Here is a 21,597-nt window from a genome sequence, read left to right as displayed (position 1 = left end):
TGATCATTCAAGAACAGGAGAGGTAGAAAAGACGAAAGTGATGAATGTAATCGTTCAATTAATATTCATTATTAACATTCACAAAGGGAATCCAGCGATACAAACAATGTCAGTGTCTGACTCCACTGCAGTATTGCAGCACTCAGCTTCTGCACACCAAGTGTGTTGGGCAGATTTACAGCAATTTACTGACATCCAGACACAACCCAACCCCTGCCCTGCTTCAGGAATGGGACTACCCGATGGGGCACGGACTTTTACACAGCTCAGATTGCTGCTCCCCTCTCCCAGGGCACTAACCGTTCAACCAGAAACAAAGAGCCGCTGTTTAAAACATGTCCTTCACATTTCTCACCCGGTGCCTGCAATAGATGCTCCTTGTATAAATCATCAGTGTCCGGCTCGGCTTCCACTGCTCGCTGTCCAATGACAACAAACACGGTGAGACTGGAACTAAAGCAGGAACGTTCACTACTGGTTTACAGGGAGAAAGCAGCAATGATTGTAAACAGCAGATCCTTCCCATTCTGTCTCCCTTACCCGGGACACACGCTATCCACACACAGCCCGAGAATGGCCTCTCCCTTCCCCCACGCACTGAGACCAGTTCTTGCTCCACTCCACCTGTTACACACAGACCCCGACTCCCCCTGAACTTCCCCCGGACTCAGTGCTGATCTCTGAGCCCATCTGCGGACACGCTCCCAAAGCGATGTGCTGCTGTAAGGAGGCTGCTGCTCGCTGCCTTACCCCGGGGCCGCGGTGTCTCCATTCCCGGCTGTTTAAACCATCTTCTTCCGCTCACTAAGTGAATGGCGCTCACAGGCTGGACTGGGGGAGGGGAGGGCGCATGCGCTCTTCTGCTCACTGGAAATCGACACAGGGGGCGGGGCTTATCCGCGCATGCGCAGCTCGCTGCAATAATTTAGCCTTTAAAAATCAAAGTGAACTTTTCCGGATTTACTTTTATCAGAATCTGAGCAAAGGAACTGGGCCTGGGGGGCAAGGACAGAGAATGTCCTCACAAAGCAATCCTGCAGAAACATCGGAGGGACGGCGGAGTAGGAGTGTTTGCTGGGACTGTGCAGGAGTTAATATCTGACAGAAACTGTCCCAGTTTAGTTTAATCAGAGTGAAACACTCGGTCACTGAGAGTAATACCGAACGGCCCTGAGCTGCAAGATTGCAGAGAGTACAACAGGCGAGCGAGGGTTAAATGTGGGACCTTGTTTCTCTCACTCTCTGACACTGTCCCGCAGTGTGGGATTTATAATGTGTCTGTCTGTGGTACAATATCAGTGAGAGAGGGGACTGCATCTTCTGTCTCCCCAATGGGATCTTTCAGGATAAAACCGGACCTCACTGGTCAGTCTGGAACTGATACTGTGCATGTTTCTGTGTCTCACCACCCTGCCTCGCACTCCCCTGTCTCTCGATCAGCTCTCTCCCCCTCTATCTCTCTGTTACAATCCCCTCTCTCTTGTACTGTTTGTGAAGGTGGGTTTCTGGTACTTAACGTGATGTGGAAACACTGTTGGAATTGCAACACTGATACTGTCTGTTTCTCTCTCTGGTGCAATACATGACGGTGTGGCAGTGTGACTGAGCGTAATATGTAGACACTGATACACAGTGTAAAACTGATACTGTGCCTGTCTTTCGTTCTTTCCTGCTAATGCTGTACATGAATGTGTGATACTATTATTGAGCGTAATAAGCTGACACAGTTCGGGAGTAGAAGACTGATTCTGTGTTTGTCTCTCTGTCGCTTCCTCTGATAGCCATCTCTGGGTGGTGAGTATGGGATGTATAGGTTACAGTTAAATGTCCCTCAGTTTAGGAGGAGAGAGACACAGAGAGACTGCATGGGTGGTGAGCACATAATTTGTATTTTTATATTAATCAAACATATTTCTGCGTGCGAACAATATAACAACTTAACTGCAGATATGAGTTAAGCCAGCCACAGCTGTGATTTGCTCCTGCCCCTGAATCTGCGGAACAGACACAGTGAGGAGCGCCGGCCTCAGAGTGTTTAACACTTACTGAGCTGGGAAACTACAACTAACCCCGAGAATCGGCAGCACAGGCCGAGCGGAGAGGACACCCTGTGCTGGGAGCTGTAAATCTGGGACAGTTTGTGCTGTGAATGTGCAGATGTGAACATTGTGTGATGAGAGTGTGTTAAAGGGGCGGGCCGGTGAGACTAATGTCACTGTGTTTGTGTGTCCGTCTCATCGCCGGATTCCAGAGTCCCTCTTGTGTAAAATTGAAAGATTTCCCTGTCACAGGATCGCCCTGCTCCCCTGCTCAGGTCGAAAGTGGGAATTAAACGTCAAGTTTGAAGTGATTTTAAATTTCAATCGAAAAACAGAGAAAATATCCGCGATCGGGTGAGAGAGCGCGATCAGTGCAGCAATGCCTTCAATTTGGATGAAACTTTCTAGACAACAAACATCCAGGTGTTCGGGACAGAAAGAGGCCAGTCTGGGAATCTGGAGGGCCCGGGTTGAATTGGAATCGGACAGTTAATGAGGAGAGAGAAACACAGAGAGGCTGGAGGGGCGGGGAGCTGACAGCAGGATGTCTCGCCCCGTCCGCTCACTGCCTTTAAGTTGCTCTGTGCCGCCGCCTCCCGTTTCCTTTCTGACCGAGCTCTGACTGTCAGAGAGATTTTCCACAGAGTCACCGACATGACTGACACTGCAGCCGCCGAAACCGCTCCTCCTGCCGCCGCCGCTCAAACCAAGGCTCCCAGCAAGAAGAAGAAGGCGGCTCCCCGCTCCTAGCCAGCCGGCCCCCTGTTGGGCGAACAGATCCTCAAGGTGGTGGCCGATGGCAGCGATCGCAAGGGGATGTCCCTGGCCGCGATAAAGAAGGCTTTGGCGGCCAAAGGCGTGGATGTGGAGAAGCGCGGGTCCCAGATCAGGTTCAGTATCAAGAGGAATGTGACAAATGGCTTCCTGGTGCGGATCAAGGGCACGGGCGCCTCGGGCTCCTTCAAAGTCGCTAAGAAGGAAAACCAGGGGAATGTGGGAAGGAAGGTGAAGAAACCAGCAGCCAAGAACTCTCCAGCCAAGAAACCAGCAGCCAAGAAATCTCCGGCCAAGAAAACGAGCACCAAGAAGGCGCCAACAGTAAAAAAGACAGCGAAGGCGGCGGCTGGGAAGAAGGCGGCAGCGGCGAAGCCCAAGAGCCCCAAGAAGGCCTCAGGTGCAAAGGTGAAGGCGGCCAAAAAGGTGGGAAAACCGAGGGCCAAGACCAAATCAGCAAAACCCAAGAAAGCAGCGCCCAAAAAGTAAATAAAAAGTGTAACTTGTAAACATCTGAAACTAAAGGCTCTTAGAGCCACCCACGCCTCTCAGAAAAGAGCTGATCCCCGAATCAAATGATCCCTGTCCTGGGGCCGGGCTCAGATTTCAGACAGAAATCATTGAACATGAAGCCAGGATCCCTGGTGACTCGCTGACATTGGCTGCACCCACCCCTCCCCCAGTGTCTGCAATAAAACACACACAGAATGGGATGTCCGGCCCGGGCCTCACTGTCACTGGGGATGTGTTCGGCTCCAGTCTCAGTTCCTGGTCATTGTCATTTCACAGATTCAGGGGGAGAGTCTGTGAGACGGTGATACTGGCGGAGATACCCCGCCTCACAACTCAAACCCCAAACACCACATTCTCCAAATCAGCTGGAATAAGGTGTTTGTAAACTGCTGAACCCGTCTGTGAGAGGAAGTGTGGGGAGATGGAACAAGGTCTGAGATTGACAGGGAAGGGGCTGTATATCGGCGGGAATATTCGCGATTGTTAATTGTAACGAGACATTTAAAAGCTTCTGGTTCTTGGAAGCTTTGAATATAAATTCCGAGTCTGCTTCGGTTCTATTGTTGGAAAACGGTTTGAAATTAGCGGCTGCAGAAAGCTGGAGGCGGAGCTGGAAGATCAGAGGCCGCCCTCTGCTCTGTCTGTCAATCTTGACTCTGTCTCCTCCCCTTCCCGCCTCTCTCACTCTGCACTTTCTCAGTCAGGTCGGCTCCGGCTCTATAAAAAGGAGCCGGGTGGAACTCGCGTCTCATTCAGCGGCTGTTTGAGTGAAGAATCATTATGTCTGGTCGAGGTAAAGGCGGCAAAGGACTGGGTAAAGGCGGAGCCAAGCGGCACCGTAAAGTGCTGCGTGATAACATCCAGGGCATCACCAAACCAGCCATCCGCCGCCTGGCTCGCCGTGGCGGTGTCAAGCGGATCTCGGGCCTGATCTACGAGGAGACCCGCGGGGTGCTGAAGGTTTTCCTGGAGAATGTGATCAGGGATGCAGTCACCTACACTGAGCACGCCAAGCGCAAGACAGTCACTGCCATGGATGTGGTGTACGCTCTGAAGCGGCAGGGCCGCACTCTCTATGGATTCGGCGGCTAAATAACTCGACCCTTTTCCCCCAAACACAACACAAAGGCTCTTCTAAGAGCCACCCACCGCCTCACAGAAAGAGCAGCGACCATGGGATCGGAGCGCGGACAGTTGGGAAATGGTTTCGGCTGTTTAATTAATGGAAATAAATATTTGGATTTATATAGCGCCTTTCACGACCACCGAACGTCTCAAGACCAATCAAGTACTTTTGAAGTGTAGTCGCTGTAGGAATATGGGAATTATTAAATATTTTACAACTATTGTAAATATGAGAGATCAGAAACTCCGGCTGACAGTCACAATTACCACCGGGCGGGATACACAGTCCCCTTTACACATTAGTCTCCCCTCAGATAATTCCTGTCATGTGAGGTTTCTATGAGAATCGGTTAAATGGGACGGCACTGGCGGGATCGATGCGGGACCTTATGTTTACAGGAAGTAGTGACCGGGGATTTATTCCCGCCCGGTACAGACCGATCAGGGAATGGAACAGAATTCAAACCGGAATGTGACAGAATGGGATTGGTGACTTATAATGGGGCACAATCGCCGTTATAAAGAGCGGGATTCTTAAATTGCTGGCGGGAAATTAGAGTTTCTTTAATCTCAGTTGGTTGATCCTGTGATAGTGGCGGGCTTTTTGAAATTGACCAACTGTCAGTTTCAGTTCAGCCAATCAGAGCCCAGTAATCCCCGCCCTTCATTTTCACTCTCGGCGCTTGGGTCAAACTTGATTGGCGGTCGGGCTGCAGCCAATCACAGCCCCGGGGCGGACCCTCACACACTTTAAAAGGAGGCCCCAGAGGAGGCTCTGCATTAACAGTCAGTGTGCCCCAGATTGTGTTGAGATCCGTTCAGATAATGGCCAGGACCAAGCAGACAGCGCGCAAATCCACCGGAGGGAAAGCTCCTCGCAAACAGCTGGCGACCAAAGCGGCCCGGAAGAGCGCTCCGGCCACGGGCGGAGTGAAGAAGCCTCATCGCTACAGACCCGGCACCGTGGCTCTGAGGGAGATCCGCCGCTACCAGAAATCCACCGAGCTGCTGATCCGCAAACTGCCCTTCCAGCGCCTGGTGCGGGAGATCGCTCAGGACTTCAAGACCGACCTGCGCTTCCAGAGCTCGGCCGTCATGGCCCTGCAGGAGGCTAGCGAGGCTTACCTGGTGGGGCTCTTTGAGGACACTAACCTGTGCGCCATCCACGCCAAGCGAGTCACCATCATGCCCAAAGACATCCAGCTCGCCCGCCGCATCCGCGGGGAGCGCGCCTAGACTCCCCCTGCCTCGGCTCGAAGCTTCAGCACCAAGTGCAACAACGGCTCTTTTCAGAGCCACCAAATCAACAAAGGAAAGAGCTGCGATCTCCTGTAACCAGAGCTTCGTGTTGTTCATTAACCCATTGTAGAGACGGGCAGAGTGTGGGACTGATTACTGATCGTGTGTTCACATACCAGCTCCGTCCACATGGGAGGAGTTATTGACGATTAACTAATGAGCCCTTATTTTCAGAAACTGACATTGGCTTTGCGTCGTTGTGAGCTCGAGTTCCCCGGGGCAGAGCACAGATTTCCCCATTTGGTGTTGCCGGAGAATGGGGGTAGGCAGATCTGGGAAGCACTGCAATGGACCCGGGTCCTGTATGTGTGCATTGCTCGCTGATGCAGTGCGGTCTAAACTGACTGGTTTAGCAGAGAAATACACAGCCCGGGAACGTCCGGAGCTCCCGAGAACAGAAGCAGCATTCAAACTATCTCAAACCAGATTAGAATTAAACTAAGCACTTTTATTACTACATTAATTCATCACCGCCGACTCTCGTTTTCAGACAGATTAAAGAACCGATGGCGGTATTTATACAATTGTTGAGTGACAACTGTAGTTCAATTATTCGCTGTTAACTGGAAGAGTATGTGTGAGCAGAGAACCGTAATGCAGAGACTGGGCACTGAAATCTCCCGCATACAGATAAGGGATAAGCCATTTAGGACTGAGATGAGGAGAAACTTATTCACTCAAGAGTTGTTAACCTGTGGAATTCCCTACCGCAGAGAGTTGTTGATGCCAGTTTGTTAGATATATTCAAGAGGGAGTTAGATGCGGCCCTTATAGCTAAAGGGATTAAGGGGTATGAAGAGAAAGCAGGAAAGGGGTAATGAGGTGAAAAATCAGCCGTGATCTTATTGAATGGTGGTGCAGGCTCGAAGGACCGAATGGCCTACTCCTGCACCTATTTTCTATGTTTATATGTCTAAAACAGGCCAATCTATCGGTACATGAATTAAAGGGCTCTGACTCCATTAAGACAGTAAGCAGCCCTTTCACAGATACTGTGGGTGGCTCTGAAAAGAGCCTTTGGGTTATTAGATTAAATCTTGTCCGCTTTACTTGGTCTTGGACGAAGTGGTGGTTTTCTTGGGCAGCAGCACAGCCTGGATATTCGGCAGCACCCCGCCCTGAGCGATGGTCACCTTTCCCAGCAGCTTGTTGAGTTCTTCGTCGTTGCGGATGGCCAGCTGCAGGTGTCTGGGGATGATGCGGGTCTTCTTGTTGTCGCGGGCCGCGTTGCCGGCCAGCTCCAGGATTTCAGCGGTCAGATACTCGAGCACAGCAGCCATATAGACCGGGGCTCCGGCACCCACACGCTCAGCATAGTTCCCCTTTCGCAGGAGCCTGTGAACACGGCCCACAGGGAACTGCAATCCGGCCCGGGAGGAGCGAGACTTGGCCTTGGCGCGAGCTTTACCGCCAGTTTTTCCTCTTCCAGACATTTTCACAATCCACAAGTTCAGACAAAGAATGAGAAACTCCTCCCACATCTGCCCTTCTTATACATTCTGGGGGGATGCAGGGAGCGAACTTGTGATTGGTCGCCCTGAAGTGGATTTCATTGGTCTTTTCCGCTGACCAATCACCGTCTGCTTAGCCCGCCAATGAAAAGAGGGCGAAAATTACTGTTCGACTTCCAACGAATCTTCAATTTCAAAAACCCCGCCAATAAATTTTACAATGCGGATTAAATTAATAAATTCACCATTAACCAAAGATTTCCAAACACTTTTTTTATTTCCTTTTGCCGTATTCCATATTGCCTTCCAAATTCCAAGACGTTCCAATCAGGATTAAATTCGGGTTCAGTTTCATACGTTCTGTAACGGGACATATTCCAGCTCAATCTTTGTACAATTTGGGAATCACAGATCATGGATCGATCCTCCGCACAGGCGGGAGTGAGACCAGAACTGGGAGTTCTTCTGTGAAAAGAGAAGAGGGACACAGGGTTCAAACTCCCTGTTCTGGTCTCTGTCAGAACTCCCAGTCTGGGCTGTTGCAGTCGGATTAATAAGCGGGCTGACCCGAACTAGAATTTGTTTTATATTTAAAAGGGCTCGAGAGAGAATGAGGTGACTAAAATCTGAGTTTCCCCCTTAAGAACAAGATCATAATTCATTGGCAGGCGACCAGGGAGTGTGTGCAGTTTATTGGGAGGGAAATTCATCAGCGAAACTAAAGTTGAACCGGACAGTAAAACCGCTTATCTGAGAATTCAAATCTAAATCTACAGCTGGAACTTTAAATGTTGTCAAACACTTGCTCAGGAAATAATTACAGTAAATTGAGTTTAAAGGGTGATGTGTTTGTGCAGCTCTTTCAGAGACGTTGTGGGTGGCTCTTAAAAGAGCCGTTGTGTTTCTGGTTTGTTCTGTCAGGACAGCGTGAAGTTCTACTTGGAGCTGGTGTACTTGGTGACCGCCTTTGTCCCTTCTGACACGGCGTGCTTGGCCAGCTCCCCGGGCAGCAGCAGGCGCACGGCGGTCTGGATCTCCCGGGAGCTGATGGTGGATCGCTTGTTGTAATGGGCCAGGCGGGAAGCCTCACCCGCGATGCGCTCAAAAATATCGTTCACAAACGAGTTCATGATGCCCATGGCCTTGGAGGAGATGCCGGTGTCGGGGTGAACCTGTTTCATCACTTTGTAGATGTAGATGGAGTAACTTTCCTTCCTCGACTTTCTGCGCCTCTTGCCGCCCTTCGCTGGTGTTTTCTTGATAACTTTCTTGGCGCCTTTCTTGGCAGTAACTGTTTTCTTTTCCTCAGGCATCGTCTTGTTCGGTCCGGCCCAGATATGAAAAAATCTCAGCTCGGAGCTCGCATTATATAGGCAGCCCCACAGCCCGCCCACAGCCCTATGCTAATGAAGGATGGGTGAAGGCAACGATTGTGATTGGTTCATTGGCTGCGTTGTCAATTTCCATTGTTCTGTATGTCTCTGATTGGATGTTTAAAGAGACCAATCAGATTTACTGCTCGCCACAATCTCAAATTCTTGAATTAGGTCATCAGTTACATCCCCTCCCGAGCCATACTCTGTTCTTTATCGATCTAGATGTCTACATGTTCGACAGACATTGACCGGTTTGTAACCGAGATTGCCCGAGGGTCACTTCTGGTCAGGACTTGGGAGTCCTTCTATGAGGGCAAAAGGCCCTCACTGTCCTTCCGCCCTGATGCTGCCTTCCTCCCACCATTTAATTCAACACCTTTCTTATCTTTCACTGCTGTAACTACATTAGTTGTTTCAGTGTTACCCTTCACCTGGAATATGCCGTACCTTCTGTGCCGTAAAGGGCCTATTTCCCTTAGCACAGGAGGCATAAATTTAAAGTAATTGGTAGAGGGTTTAGAGGGGAAATATCTTCACGCAGAGGGTGGCTGCGGTCTGAAACTCACTGCCTGAAAGGGTGGTAGAGGCAGAAACCCTCACCACATTTAAAACTACTTGGACGTGCACTTGAAGTGCCGTAACCTGCAAGGTTACAGACCTAGAGCTGGAAAGTGGGATTCGGCTGGATAGCCTTTTGTTGGCCGGCACGGACACGATGGGCCGAAGTGGTCTCATTCCGTGTTGTAAGCTTCGATGATAAATGTCTATAATTCTGAAACTAAAAGAATATTCCGTCCATCGTGCATATGCTGATTTAAAACATATAGACCTTGGCGAAAAATATATATCTATACCGAACAAAATGTAAATTAACTATCTCTCCTTCCCCCTACTGCGAGGCAGTGGGTGCAACTCTGCTTTGTGCTTGGGGGAGAGGGTCACGTTGAATCCAGCGAGTGCGGCCCTGCCGTTTCAGAGTGTACACCACATCCATGGCAGTGACCGTCTTGTACTTGGCTGCTCAGTGCAGGTCTAAAATGACCGGCTTAGGAGAGTCATACACAGCCCGGGAACGGCCGGAGCTCCCGGGAATAGAACCAGCATTCGAACTCTCAAACCAGACCATAATTAAACTAGGCCATTTTAATAACCGCTGACTCAGATGAATACGGGGCTTGAGGAGTGGTGCACAAGGGAGGGATACAAATTCCTGGGACATTGGAACCGGTTCTGGGGGAGGTGGGAGCAGTACAAACCGGACGGTCTGCACCTGGGCAGGACTGGAACCAATGTCCAAGTGGGAGTGTTTGCTAGTGCTGTTGGGGAGGAGTTAAACTAATATGGCAGGTGGATGGGAACCGATGCAGGGAGACAGAGGGAAGTAGAATGGGGGCAGAAACAAAAGATAGAAAGAAGCAAAGTAAAAGTGGAGGGCAGAGAAACCTAAGGCAAAAAGCAAAAAGGGTCATATTACACCAACATTCTAAAGGGGCACAGAGTGTTAGAAAGACAAGCCTGATGGCTCTGTGCCTCAATGCAAGGAGTATTTGGAATAAGGTGGACGAATTAACTGCGCAGATAGCAGTTAATGGGTATGATGTAATTGGCATCACAGAGACATGGCTGCAGGGTGACCAAAGCTGGGAACTCAACATCCAGGGGTATTCAACATTTAGGAAGGATAGACAGAAAGGAAAAGGAAGCGGGGTGGCATTGCTGGTTAAAGAGGAAATTAATGCAATAGTAAGAAAGGACATTAGCTTGGATGTGGAATCGGTATGGATGGAGTTACGGAATACCAAGGGGCAGAAAACGCTAGTGGGAGTCGTGTACAGACCACCAAACAGTAGTAGTAAGGTTGGGGACAGCATCAAAGAAGATATTAGGGATGCATGCAATAAAGATATATCAGTTATCATGGGTGATTTTAATCTACATATTGATTGGGCTAACCAAGATGTCGAGGAACCAACTAGAGGGCTGGCCATCCTAGGCTGGGTGATGTGTAATGAGAAAGGACTAATTAGCAATCTTGTTGTGCGAGGCCCCTTGGGGAAGAGTGACCATAATATGGTAGAATTCTTTATTAAAATGGAGTGTGACATAGTTAATTCAGAAAAAGGGTCCTGAACTTAAGGAAAGGTAACTTCGATGGTTTGAGGCATGAATTGGCTACAATAGACTGGCAAATGACATTTAAAGGGTTGACGGTGGATAGGCAATGGCAAACATTTAAAGATCACATGGATGAACTTCAGCAATTGTACATCTCTGTATGGAGTAAAAAGAAAACGGGGAAGGTGGCTCAACCGTGGCTAACAAGAGAAATAAGGGATAGTGCTAACTCCAAGGAAGAGGCATATAAGTTGGCCAGAACAAGCAACAAACCTGAGGACTGGGAGAAATTTAGAATTCAGCAGAGGAGGACAAAGGGTTTAATTAAGAGGGGGTAAATAGAGTATGAGAAGAAGCTTGCCGGGAACAAAAAAACTGACTGCAAAAGCTTCTATAGATATGTGAAGAGAAAAAGATTAGTGACGACAAATGTAGATCCCTTGCAGTAGGATTCAGGTGAATTTATAATGGGGAACAAAGAAATGGCAGACCAATTGAACAAATACTTTGGTTCTGTCTTCACGAAGGAAGACACAAATAACCTTCTGGAAGTACTAGGGGACCGAGGGTCGAGTGAGAAGGAGGAACTGAAGGATATCCTTATTTGGCATGAAATTGTGTTAGGAAAATTGATGGGATTGAAGGCCGATAAATCCCTGGGGCCTGATAGTCTGCATCCCTGAGTACTTAAGGAAATGGCCCTAGAAATAGTGGATGCATTGGTGATCATTTTCCAACAATCTATCGACTCTGGATCAGTTCCTATGGACTGGAGGGTAGCTAATGTAACGCCGCGTTTTAAAAAGGGAGGAAGAGAGAAAGCGGGTAATTATAGACCGGTTAGCCTGACATCAGTAGTGGGGAAAATGTTGGAATCAATTATTAAGGATGAAATAGCAGCGCATTTGGAAAGCAGTGACAGGATCAGTCCAAGTCAGCATGGATTTATGAAGAGGAAATCATGCTTGACAAATCTTCTGGAATTTTTTGAGGATGTAACTAGTAGAGTGGACAAGGGAGAACCAGTGGATGTGGTGTATTTGGACTTTCAAAAGGCTTTTGACAAGGTCCCACACAAGAGATTGGTGTGCAAGATCAAAGCACATGGTATTGTGGATAATATACTGACGTGGATAGAGAACTGGTTGGCAGATAGGAAGCAGAAAGTCGGGATAAATGGATCCTTTTCAGAATGGCAGGCAGTGACTAGTGGAGTGCAGCAGGGCTCAGTGCTGGGACCCCAGCTCTTTACAATATACATCAATGATTTGGATGAAGGAATTGAATGTAATATTTCCAAGATTGCAGATGACACTAAACTGGTTGGCGGTGAGAGCTGTGAGGGGGCGCTTGGAGGCTGCAGGGTGACTTGGACAGGTTAGATGAGTGGCCAAATGCATGGCAGATGCAGTATAATGTGGATAAATGTGAGGTTATCCAATTTGGGAGCAAAAACACAAAGACAGAATATTATCTGAATGGCGGCAGATTTGAAACATAGAAACATAGAAAATAGGTGCAGGAGTAGGCCATTCAGCCCTTCTAGCCTCCACCGCCATTCAATGAGTTCATGGCTGAACATGCAACTTCAGTACCCCATTCCTGCTTTCTCACCATACCCCTTGATTCCCCTAGTAGTAAGGACTTCATCTAACTCCTTTTTGAATATATTTAGTGAATTGGCCTCCACAACTTTCTGTGGTAGAGAATTCCACAGGTTTACCACTCTCTGGGTGAAGAAATTCCTCCTCATCTCGGTCCTAAATGGCTTCCCCTTTATCCTTAGACTGTGTCCCCTGGTTCTGGGCTTCCCCAACATTGGGAACATTCTTCCTGCATCTAACCTGTCTAACCCCGTCAGAATTTTAAACGTTTCTATGAGGTCCCCTCTCATTCTTCTGGACTCCAGTGAATACAAGCCCAGTTCATCCAGTCTTTCTTGATAAGTCAGTCCCACCATCCCGGGAATCAGTCTGGTGAACCTTCGCTGCACGCCCTCAATAGCAAGAATGTCCTTCCTCAGGTTAGGAGACCAAAACTGTACACAGTACTCCAGGTGTGGCCTCACCAAGGCCCTGTACAACTGTAGCAACACCTCCCTGCCCCTGTTCTCAAATCCCCTTGCTATGAAGGCCAACATGCCATTTGCTTTCTTAACCTCCTGCTGTACCTGCATGCCAACCTTCAATGACTGATGTACCATGAAACCCAGGTTTCTCTTTACATATCGAGAGAAACGTTTGCAATCCGTCTTAATGTTCCCTGCAAGCTTCTTCTCGTACTCCATTTTCCCTGCCCTAATCAAACCCTTTGTCCTCCTCTGCTGAGTTCTAAATTTCTCCCAGTCCCCGGGTTCGCTGCTATTTCTGGCCAATTTGTTTGCCACTTCCTTGGCTTTAATACTATCCCTGATTTCCCTTGATAGCCACGGTTGAGCCACCTTCCCTTTTTTATTTTTACCCAGACAGGAATGTACAATTGTTGTAGTTCATCCATGCGGTCTCTAAATGTCTGCCATTGCCCATCCACAGTCAACCCCTTAAGTATCATTCGCCAATCTATCCTAGCCAATTCACGCCTCATACCTTCAAAGTTACCCTTCTTTAAGTTTTGGACCATGGTCTCTGAATTAACTGTTTCATTCTCCATCCTAATGCAGAATTCCACCATATTATGGTCACTCTTCCCCAAGGGGCCTCGCACAACGAGATTGCTAATTAATCCTCTTTCATTACACAACACCCAGTATAAGATGACCTCCCCCCTAGTTGGTTTCTCGACATATTGGTCTAAAAAACCATCCCTTATGCACTCCAGGAAATCCTCCTCCACCGTATTGCTTCCAGTTTGGTTAACCCAATCTATGTGCATATTAAAGTCACCCATTATAACTGCTGCACCTTTATTGCACGCACCCCTAATTTCATGTTTGATGCCCTCCCCAACATCACTACTACTGTTTGGAGGTTTGTACACAACTCCCACTAACGTTTTTTGCCCTTTGGTATTCTGCAGCTCTACCCATATAGATTCCACATCATCCAAGCTAATGTCCTTCCAAACTATTGCCTTAATTTGCTCCTTAACCAGCAATGCTACCCCACCTCCTTTTCCTTTTATTCTATTTTTCCTGAATGTTGAATACCCCTGGATGTTGAGTTCCCAGCCCTGATCATCCTGGAGCCATGTCTCCGTAATCCCAATCACATCATATTTGTTAACATCCATTTGCACAGTTAATTCATCCACCTTATTGCGGATACTCCTTGCATTAAGACACAAAGCCTTCAGGCTTGTTTTTTTAACACCCTTTGTCCTTTTAGAATTTTGCTGTACAGTGGCCCTTTTTGTTCTTTGCCCTGGGTTTCTCTGCCCTCCACTTTTCCTCATCTCCTTTCTGTCTTTTGCTTTTGCCTCCTTTTTGTTTCCCTCTGTCTCCCTGCATTGGTTCCCATCCCCCTGCCATATTAGTTTAAATCCTCCCCATTAGCACTAGCAAACACTCCCCCTCGGACATTGGTTCTGGTCCTGCCAAGGTGCAGACCGCCCGGTTTGTACTGGTCCCACCTCCCCCAGAACCGGTTCCAATGCCCCAGGAATTTGAATCCCTCCCTGCTGCACCACTGCTCAAGGCACGTATTCATCTGCGCTATCCTGCGATTCCTACTCTGACTATCACGTGGCACTGGTAGCAATCCCGAGATTACTACTTTTGAGGTCCTACTTTTTAATTTAGCTCCTAGCTCCTTAAATTCGTTTCGTAGGACCTCATCCCTTTTTTTACCTATGTCGTTGGTACCAATGTGCACCACGACAACTGGCTGATCTCCCTCCCTTTTTAGAATGTCCTGCACCCGCTCCGAGACATCCTTGACCCTTGCACCAGGGAGGCAACATACCATCCTGGAGTCTCGGTTGCGGCCGCAGAAACGCCTATCTATTCCCCTCACCATTGAATCCCCAATCACTATTGCTCTCCCACTCTTTTTCCTGCCCTCCTGTGCAGCAGAGCCAGCCACGGTGCCATGAACTTGGCTGCTGCTGCCCTCCCCTGATGATTCATCCCCCTCAACAGTACCCAAAGCAGTGTATCTGTTTTGCAGGGGGATGACCACAGGGGACTCCTGCACTACCTTCCTAGCACTGCTCTTCCTGTTGGTCTTCCATTCCCTATCTGGCTGTGGACCCTTTCCCTGCGGTAAGACCAACTCACTACACGTGATACTGACGTCATTCTCAGCATCGTGGATGCTCCAGAGTGAATCCACCCTCAGCTCCAACTCCGCAACGCGGACCGTCAGGAGCCGGAGGTGGATACACTTCCTGCACACATAGTCGACAGAGACACTGGAGTCATCCCTGAGTTCCCACATGGCACAGGAGGAGCATAACACCCGACCGAGCCGTCCTGCCATGACTTAACCCTTAGATACACTTAAATTGGCAACAACAATGTTAAAAGTTACTCACTGATATAGAAGATAAAAAAGAAAAAGTACTCACCAATCCAGCCAATCACTTACCCTCTTGGCTGTGATGTCACCTTTTGATTTCTTTCTACTTCTTTTTTGCCTTCTCCCTGTAGCTGCACAAGTCACGCCTTTTATAGGCCTCTCCATGCACCTCCTCGACGCTGCTCCCGACGCTGGGCCCTGGACTCCCTGCTGTGCCTTTTATAGGCCTCTCCACGCACCTCCTCGACGCTGCTCCCGACTCCCTGCTGTGCCTTTTATAGGCCTCTCCATGCACCTCCTCGACGCTGCTCCCGACTGCCGCCGACGCTGGGCCCCGGACTCCCTGCTGTGCCTTTTATAGGCCTCTTCACGCACCTCCTCGACACTGCTCCCGACTGCCGCCGACGCTGTAGATTTTAAGGAGCGTCTTATAGTAAAAAGGGAGGTGCAACCAGACCTGGGTTCATGGTTCATCAGTCATTGAACGTTAGCATACAGTTACAGCAGGCGATGAAGAAGGCAAATGGTATGTTGGCTTTCATAGCAAGGAGATTTGAGTATAGGAGCAGGGAGGTTTTACTGCAGTTGTACAGGGCCTTGGTGAGGCCTCACCTGGAATATTGTGTTCAGTTTTGGTCTCCTAATCTGAGGAAGGACGTTCTTGCTATTGAGGAGTACAGCGAAGGTTCATCAGACTGATTCCTGGGATGGTAGGACTGACATATGAGGAGAGACTGGATCAACTGGGCCTTTATACATTGGAGTTTAGAAGGATAAGAGGGGGATCTCATAGAAACATATAAGATTCTGATGGGATGGGGCAGGTTAGATGCGGGTAGAATGTTCCCGATATTGGGGAAATCCAGAATCAGGGGACACAGTCTTAGGATAAGGAGTAGGCCATTTAGGACTGAGATGAGGAGAAACTTCTTCACTCAAGAGTTGTTAACCTGTGGAATTCCCTACCGCAGAGTTGTTGATGCCAGTTCATTGGATATATTCAAGCGGTAGTGAGATATGACCCTTACAGTTAAGGGGATCAAGGGGTATGGAGAGAAAGCAGAAAAGGGGTACTGAGGGAATGATCAGCCATGATCATATTGAATGGTGGTGCAGGCTCGAAACATAGAAACATAGAAAATAGGTGCAGGAGTAGGCCATTCAGCCCTTCTAGCCTGCACTGCCATTCAATGAGTTCATGGCTGAACATGAAACTTCAGTACGCCCTTCCTGCTTTCTCGCCATACCCCTTGATCCCCCGAGTAGTAAGGACTTCATCTAACTCCCTTTTGAATATATTTAGTGAATTGGCCTCAACTACTTTCTGTGGTAGAGAATTCCACAGGTTCACCACTCTCTGGGTGAAGAAGTTTCTCCTCATCTCGGTCCTAAATGGCTTACCCCTTATCCTTAGACTGTGACCCCTGGTTCTGGACTTCCCCAACATTGGGAACATTCTTCCTGCATCTAACCTGTCTAAACCCGTCAGAATTTTAAACGTTTCTATGAGGTCCCCTCTCATTCTTCTGAACTCCAGTGAATACAAGCCCAGTTGATCCAGTCTTTCTTGATAAGTCAGTCCCACCATCCCGGGAATCAGTCTGGTGAATCTTCGCTGCACTCCCTCAATAGCAAGAATGTCTTTCCTCAAGTTAGGAGACCAAAACTGTACACAATACTCCAGGTGTGGCCTCACCAAGGCCCTGTACAACTGTAGCAACACCTCCCTGCCCCTGTACTCAAATCCCCTTGCTATGAAGGCCAACATGCCATTTGCTTTCTTAACCGCCTGCTGTACCTGCATGCCAACCTTCAATGACTGATGTACCATGACACCCAGGTCTCGTTGCACCTTCCCTTTTCCTAATCTGTCACCATTCAGATAATAGTCTGTCTCTCTGTTTTTACCACCAAAGTGGATAACCTCACATTTATCCACATTTTACTTCATCTGCCATTCATTTGCCCACTCACCTAACCTATCCAAGTCACTCTGCAGCCTCATAGCATCCTCCTCGCAGCTCACACTGCCACCCAACTTAGTGTCATCCGCAAATTTGGAGATACTACATTTAATCCCCTCGTCTAAATCATTAATGTACAATGTAAACAGCTGGGGCCCCAGCACAGAACCTTGCGGTACCCCACTAGTTACTGCCTGCCATACTGAAAAGTACCCATTTACTCCTACTCTTTGCTTCCTGTCTGACAACCAGTTCTCAATCCACGTCAGTACACTACCCCCAATCCTATGTGCTTTAACTTTGCACATTAATCTCATGTGTGGGACCTTGTCGAAAGCCTTCAGAAAGTCCAAATATACCACAGCAACTGGTTCTCCTTTGTCCACTTTACTGGAAACATCCTCAAAAAATTCCAGAAGATTTGTCAAGCATGATTTCCCTTTCACAAATCCATGCTGACTTGGACCTATCATGTCACCATTTTCCAAATGCGCTGCTATGACATCCTTAATAATTGATTCGAAGGGCCAAATGGCCTTCTCCTGCACCTATTTTCTATGTTTCTATGACTCTTTTCATACAGTTTTCATTGATAGACTAAAGAACATTTAGGGAACCGGTTGTGGTCTTTATACAAATTTTGAGTCACTGATAACTGTAGTTCAATTATTCACTGCTAACTGGAAGAGAGTTTGTGTGAGCACCGAACCGTAATGCAGATACCAGGAACTGAAAACTCCCGCATACAGGTCTGAAACAGACCAATTTATCTGTACCTGAACTCAAGGTCTCCATTAAGATAGTATGCAGCCCTTTCACAGATACTGTGGGTGGCTCTGAAAAGAGCCTTTAGGTTATTAGATTAAATCTTGTCCGTTTTATTTGTTCTTGGAAGAAGTGGTGGTTTTCTTGGGCAGCAGCACAGCCTGGATATTCGGCAGCACCCCGCCCCGAGCGATGGTCACCTTTCCCAGCAGCTTGTTGAGCTCCTCGTCGTTGCGGATGGCCAGCTGCAGTTGTCTGGGGATGATGCGGGTCTTCTTGTTGTCGCGGGCCGTTGCCGGCTAGCTCCAGGATTTCAGCGGTCAGATACACGAGCACAGCAGCCATGTAGACCGGGGCTCCGGCACCCACACGCTCAGCGTAGTTCCCCTTTCGCAGGAGCATGTGAACACGGCCCACAGGGAACTGCAGTCCGGCCCGGGAGGAGCGAGACTTGGCCTTGGCCTCAGCTTTTCCGCTGGTTTTTCCTCTTCCAGACATTTCCACAATCCACAGGTTTAGAGAAAGAATCAGAAACTCTTCCCACATCTGCCCTTCTTATAGATTCTGGAGGGATGCAGGGAGCGAACATGTGATTGGTCATTTCCGATGACCAATCACAGTCTGCTTCGTCCACGAATGAAAGGAGAGTGGAAATTACTGGTTCTCAAGTCAGAAATTAACGATTTTTTAAATTCAAAAATTCCGCCAATAATTGTTAAAATTGCGGATTATGTTAGTAACTTCACCATTAGACAATACTCCAAAACACTTTTTGTTTCCTTTTGTCTTATTACATGTAATAATTGTTTCCTTTTGTCTCATTACTTGCAAATTCCAGCCTGTAACAATCAGGATTGAATTTGGCTTCAGTTTCAAACTGTCTGTAACGGGCGGGACTCAGTTCCCACTGATTCTGTAACGGGACACATTCCAGCTCCATCTTTGTAAACGTGAACTTCTTTTCACAGGAGCTGCTGTGGGAGTGAGACCAGAACTGAGATTCCTTCTGTAAAAAGAGGAACAGTGTTCAAACTGCCCCTGTTCTAGTCTCTAAGAACTCCCATTCTGGGTTGTTACGCTGCGGAGAGTCTCGGGTTAATAAACAGACAGAGCGGGAACAGAATTTTTAAAAGTGAAAAGGACTTGAGTGAGAATGTGACTGAAATCGGAGTTTCCCCGCCCCCCAAATAAATTCGTCGGCAGGCGCTGTGAATGAACGGGTCTGAGAGCAAAGGGAAAGCGACCAGGGACCGTGTTTGTAGTTCACTCACTGCAGGAAATTCCAGCGACGCTCAGGTCGAAACGGTCAGTGAAGCTACTTATGAGAATTCAAAACTGAATCTACAGCTGGAATTGTAAAGCTTCTCACACGCAGTTGTTCGGGAAATAATTACAGTAAATTCAGTCTAAAGGGTGATGTGTTTGTGCAGCTCTTTCAATGATGTTGTGGGTGGCTCTTAAAAGAGCCGTTGTGTTTGGGGTTTGTTCTGTCAGGACAACGTGGAGTTTTACTTGGAGCTGGTGTACTTGGTCACCGCCTTTGTTCCTTCCGACACGGCGTGCTTGGCCAGCTCCCCGGGCAGCAGCAGGCGCACGGCGGTCTGGATCTCCCGGGAGCTGATGGTGCGGCGCTTGTTGTAATGGGCCAGGCGGGAAGCCTCACCCGCGATGCGCTCAAAAATATCGTTCACAAACGAGTTCATGATGCCCATGGCCTTGGAGGATATGCCGGTGTCGGGGTGAACCTGCTTCATCACTTTGTAGATGTAGATAGCATAACTCTCCTTCCTCGACTTTCGGCGCTTCTTACCGCCCTTCGGTGGTGTTTTCTTGATGACTTTCTTGGCACCCTTTTTCGAAGCTGGTTTCTTTTCCTCAGGCATCGTCTTGTTCAGTCAGGTACAGATATAAAGGAAATTTTGCTCCGGGCTCGCATTATATAGGCAGCCTCACACTCCGCCCACAACCTTATGCTAATGAGGGATGGGTGAAGGCAATGACTGTGATTGGTTCATTGGCCGCGTTGTCAATTTCCATTGTTCTGTATCTCTCTGATTGGTATCTTTAAACATCCAATCAGATTTATTGCTCGCCACAATCTCAAATTCTTAAATGAGGTCATCAATTACATCCCCTCCCGATTTATACTCCGTTCTTTATGTTTCTATTCTGCTCTCAAGCAAAAATGGTTAATGACGGCCGGACTTATGAGGAAGGTTCATTCACGTTTTTTTCTATATATACATTCAATAATCTGAACAGCTGTGTTTGTCGATCTACATTTCTACATGTTCGAGACATTGACCGGTTTGTAACCGAGATTGCCTGAGGGTCACTTCTGATCAGGACTTGGGAGTCCTTCTATGAGGGCAAGGGACCCTCACTGTCCTTCCGCCCTGATGCTGCCTTCCTCCCATCGTTTAATTCAACACCTTTCTTATCTGTCACTGCTGTAACATGGATGTAACAGCATGGATTTATGAAGGGGAAGTCATGTTTGACAAATTTGCTGGAATTCTTTGAGGATGTCATGAACAGGGTGGATAATGGGGAAGCAGTCGATGTGGTGTATTTGGACTTCCAGAACGCATTTGACAAGGTGCCACATAAAAGGTTACTGACTGCACAAGATAAAAGTTCACGGGGTTGGGGGTAATATATTAGCATGGATAGAGGATTGGCTAACAAACAGAAACCAGAGAGTGGGGATAAATGGTTCATTCCCAGGTTGGCAATCAGTAACCAATGGGATGCCACAGGGATCAGTGCTAGGACTCCAACTATTTATGATCGATATTAACGACTTGGAAGAAGGAACCGAGTGTAACGCAGCCAAGTTTGCTGACGATACAAAGATGGGAGGAAAAGCAATGGGTGAGGACACAAAAATTCTGTCCATCGTGTATATGCTGATTTAAAACACCTAACACCACAATATAGATCTCGGCAAAAAACATATCTATACAGAACAAAATATAAATCAACTATCTCGCCCCCGTTCCCCAGGTTGCTGCTCTCTCTGTGAGGCGGTGGGTGGCTCTGAGAAGAGCCTTTGTGTTGTGTTTGGGGGAAAGGGTCGCGTTATTCAGCCGCCGAATCCATAGAGAGTGCGGTCCTGCCGTTTCAGAGCGTACACCACATCCATGGCAGTGACCGTCTTGCGCTTGGTGTGCTCAGTGTAGGTGATCACATTCTCCAGGAAAACCTTCAGCATCCCGCGGGTCTCAACGGAGATCAGGCCCAAGATCCACTTGACTCCGCCACAGCGAGCCAGGCGGCGGATGGCTGGTTTGGTGATGCACTGGATGTTATCACGGAGCACTTTACGGTGCTGTTTGGCTCCAGCTTTACCCAGTCCTTTGCTTCTTTTACCTCTTCCAGTCATGATCATTCTTTACTGAAATCACCGCTGAATGTTAATCTCACGCCTTAGCCATTGTCTGTTGAGCCCACCAATGAAATGAGGACAGAAATTCCTGTCAACGGTCACACCTCGAACGATTTTTAATTTCAAAAACCCCGCCAATAATTTTTTTAAAGTGCGGATTATGTTAATAAATTCACCATTAGCCAAAGATTTACAAACAGGTTTTACTTCCTTTTATTTTATTCCATATTTCCCTTACTAATTCCAGGCTGTTCCAATCAGGATTAAATTCGCGTTCACTGTCAATCAGCCTGTAACGGACGGCAATCAATCCCCACTGACTCTGTAACAGGAC

The 21,597-nt window shown here is 48.0% G+C and overlaps 2 protein-coding genes across 2 annotated transcripts; one reads left to right on the top strand and one right to left on the bottom strand.

Annotated features, from left to right (window-relative positions):
- Positions 1 to 4,106: 4,106 nt before the first annotated feature.
- LOC139248852 (histone H4) lies at positions 4,107 to 4,418 on the top strand. The gene has a single exon (XM_070872197.1). It carries the CDS (start codon positions 4,107 to 4,109, stop codon positions 4,416 to 4,418), a length of 312 nt encoding a protein of 103 aa, XP_070728298.1.
- Positions 4,419 to 20,960: 16,542 nt separating this feature from the next.
- On the bottom strand, positions 20,961 to 21,260 carry LOC139248853 (histone H4-like). Its single transcript, XM_070872198.1, has one exon. The coding sequence runs from the start codon at positions 21,258 to 21,260 to the stop codon at positions 20,961 to 20,963; it is 300 nt and encodes a 99-aa protein (XP_070728299.1).
- Positions 21,261 to 21,597: the final 337 nt, after the last annotated feature.

The sequence above is a fragment of the Pristiophorus japonicus genome, unplaced genomic scaffold (genome assembly GCF_044704955.1).
Source record: "Pristiophorus japonicus isolate sPriJap1 unplaced genomic scaffold, sPriJap1.hap1 HAP1_SCAFFOLD_2972, whole genome shotgun sequence".
NCBI classification, from domain to species: Eukaryota; Metazoa; Chordata; class Chondrichthyes; family Pristiophoridae; genus Pristiophorus; species Pristiophorus japonicus.
Note: the sequence above shows the minus strand (reverse complement) of the source record. Positions and strands in the feature narration are given on the sequence as shown.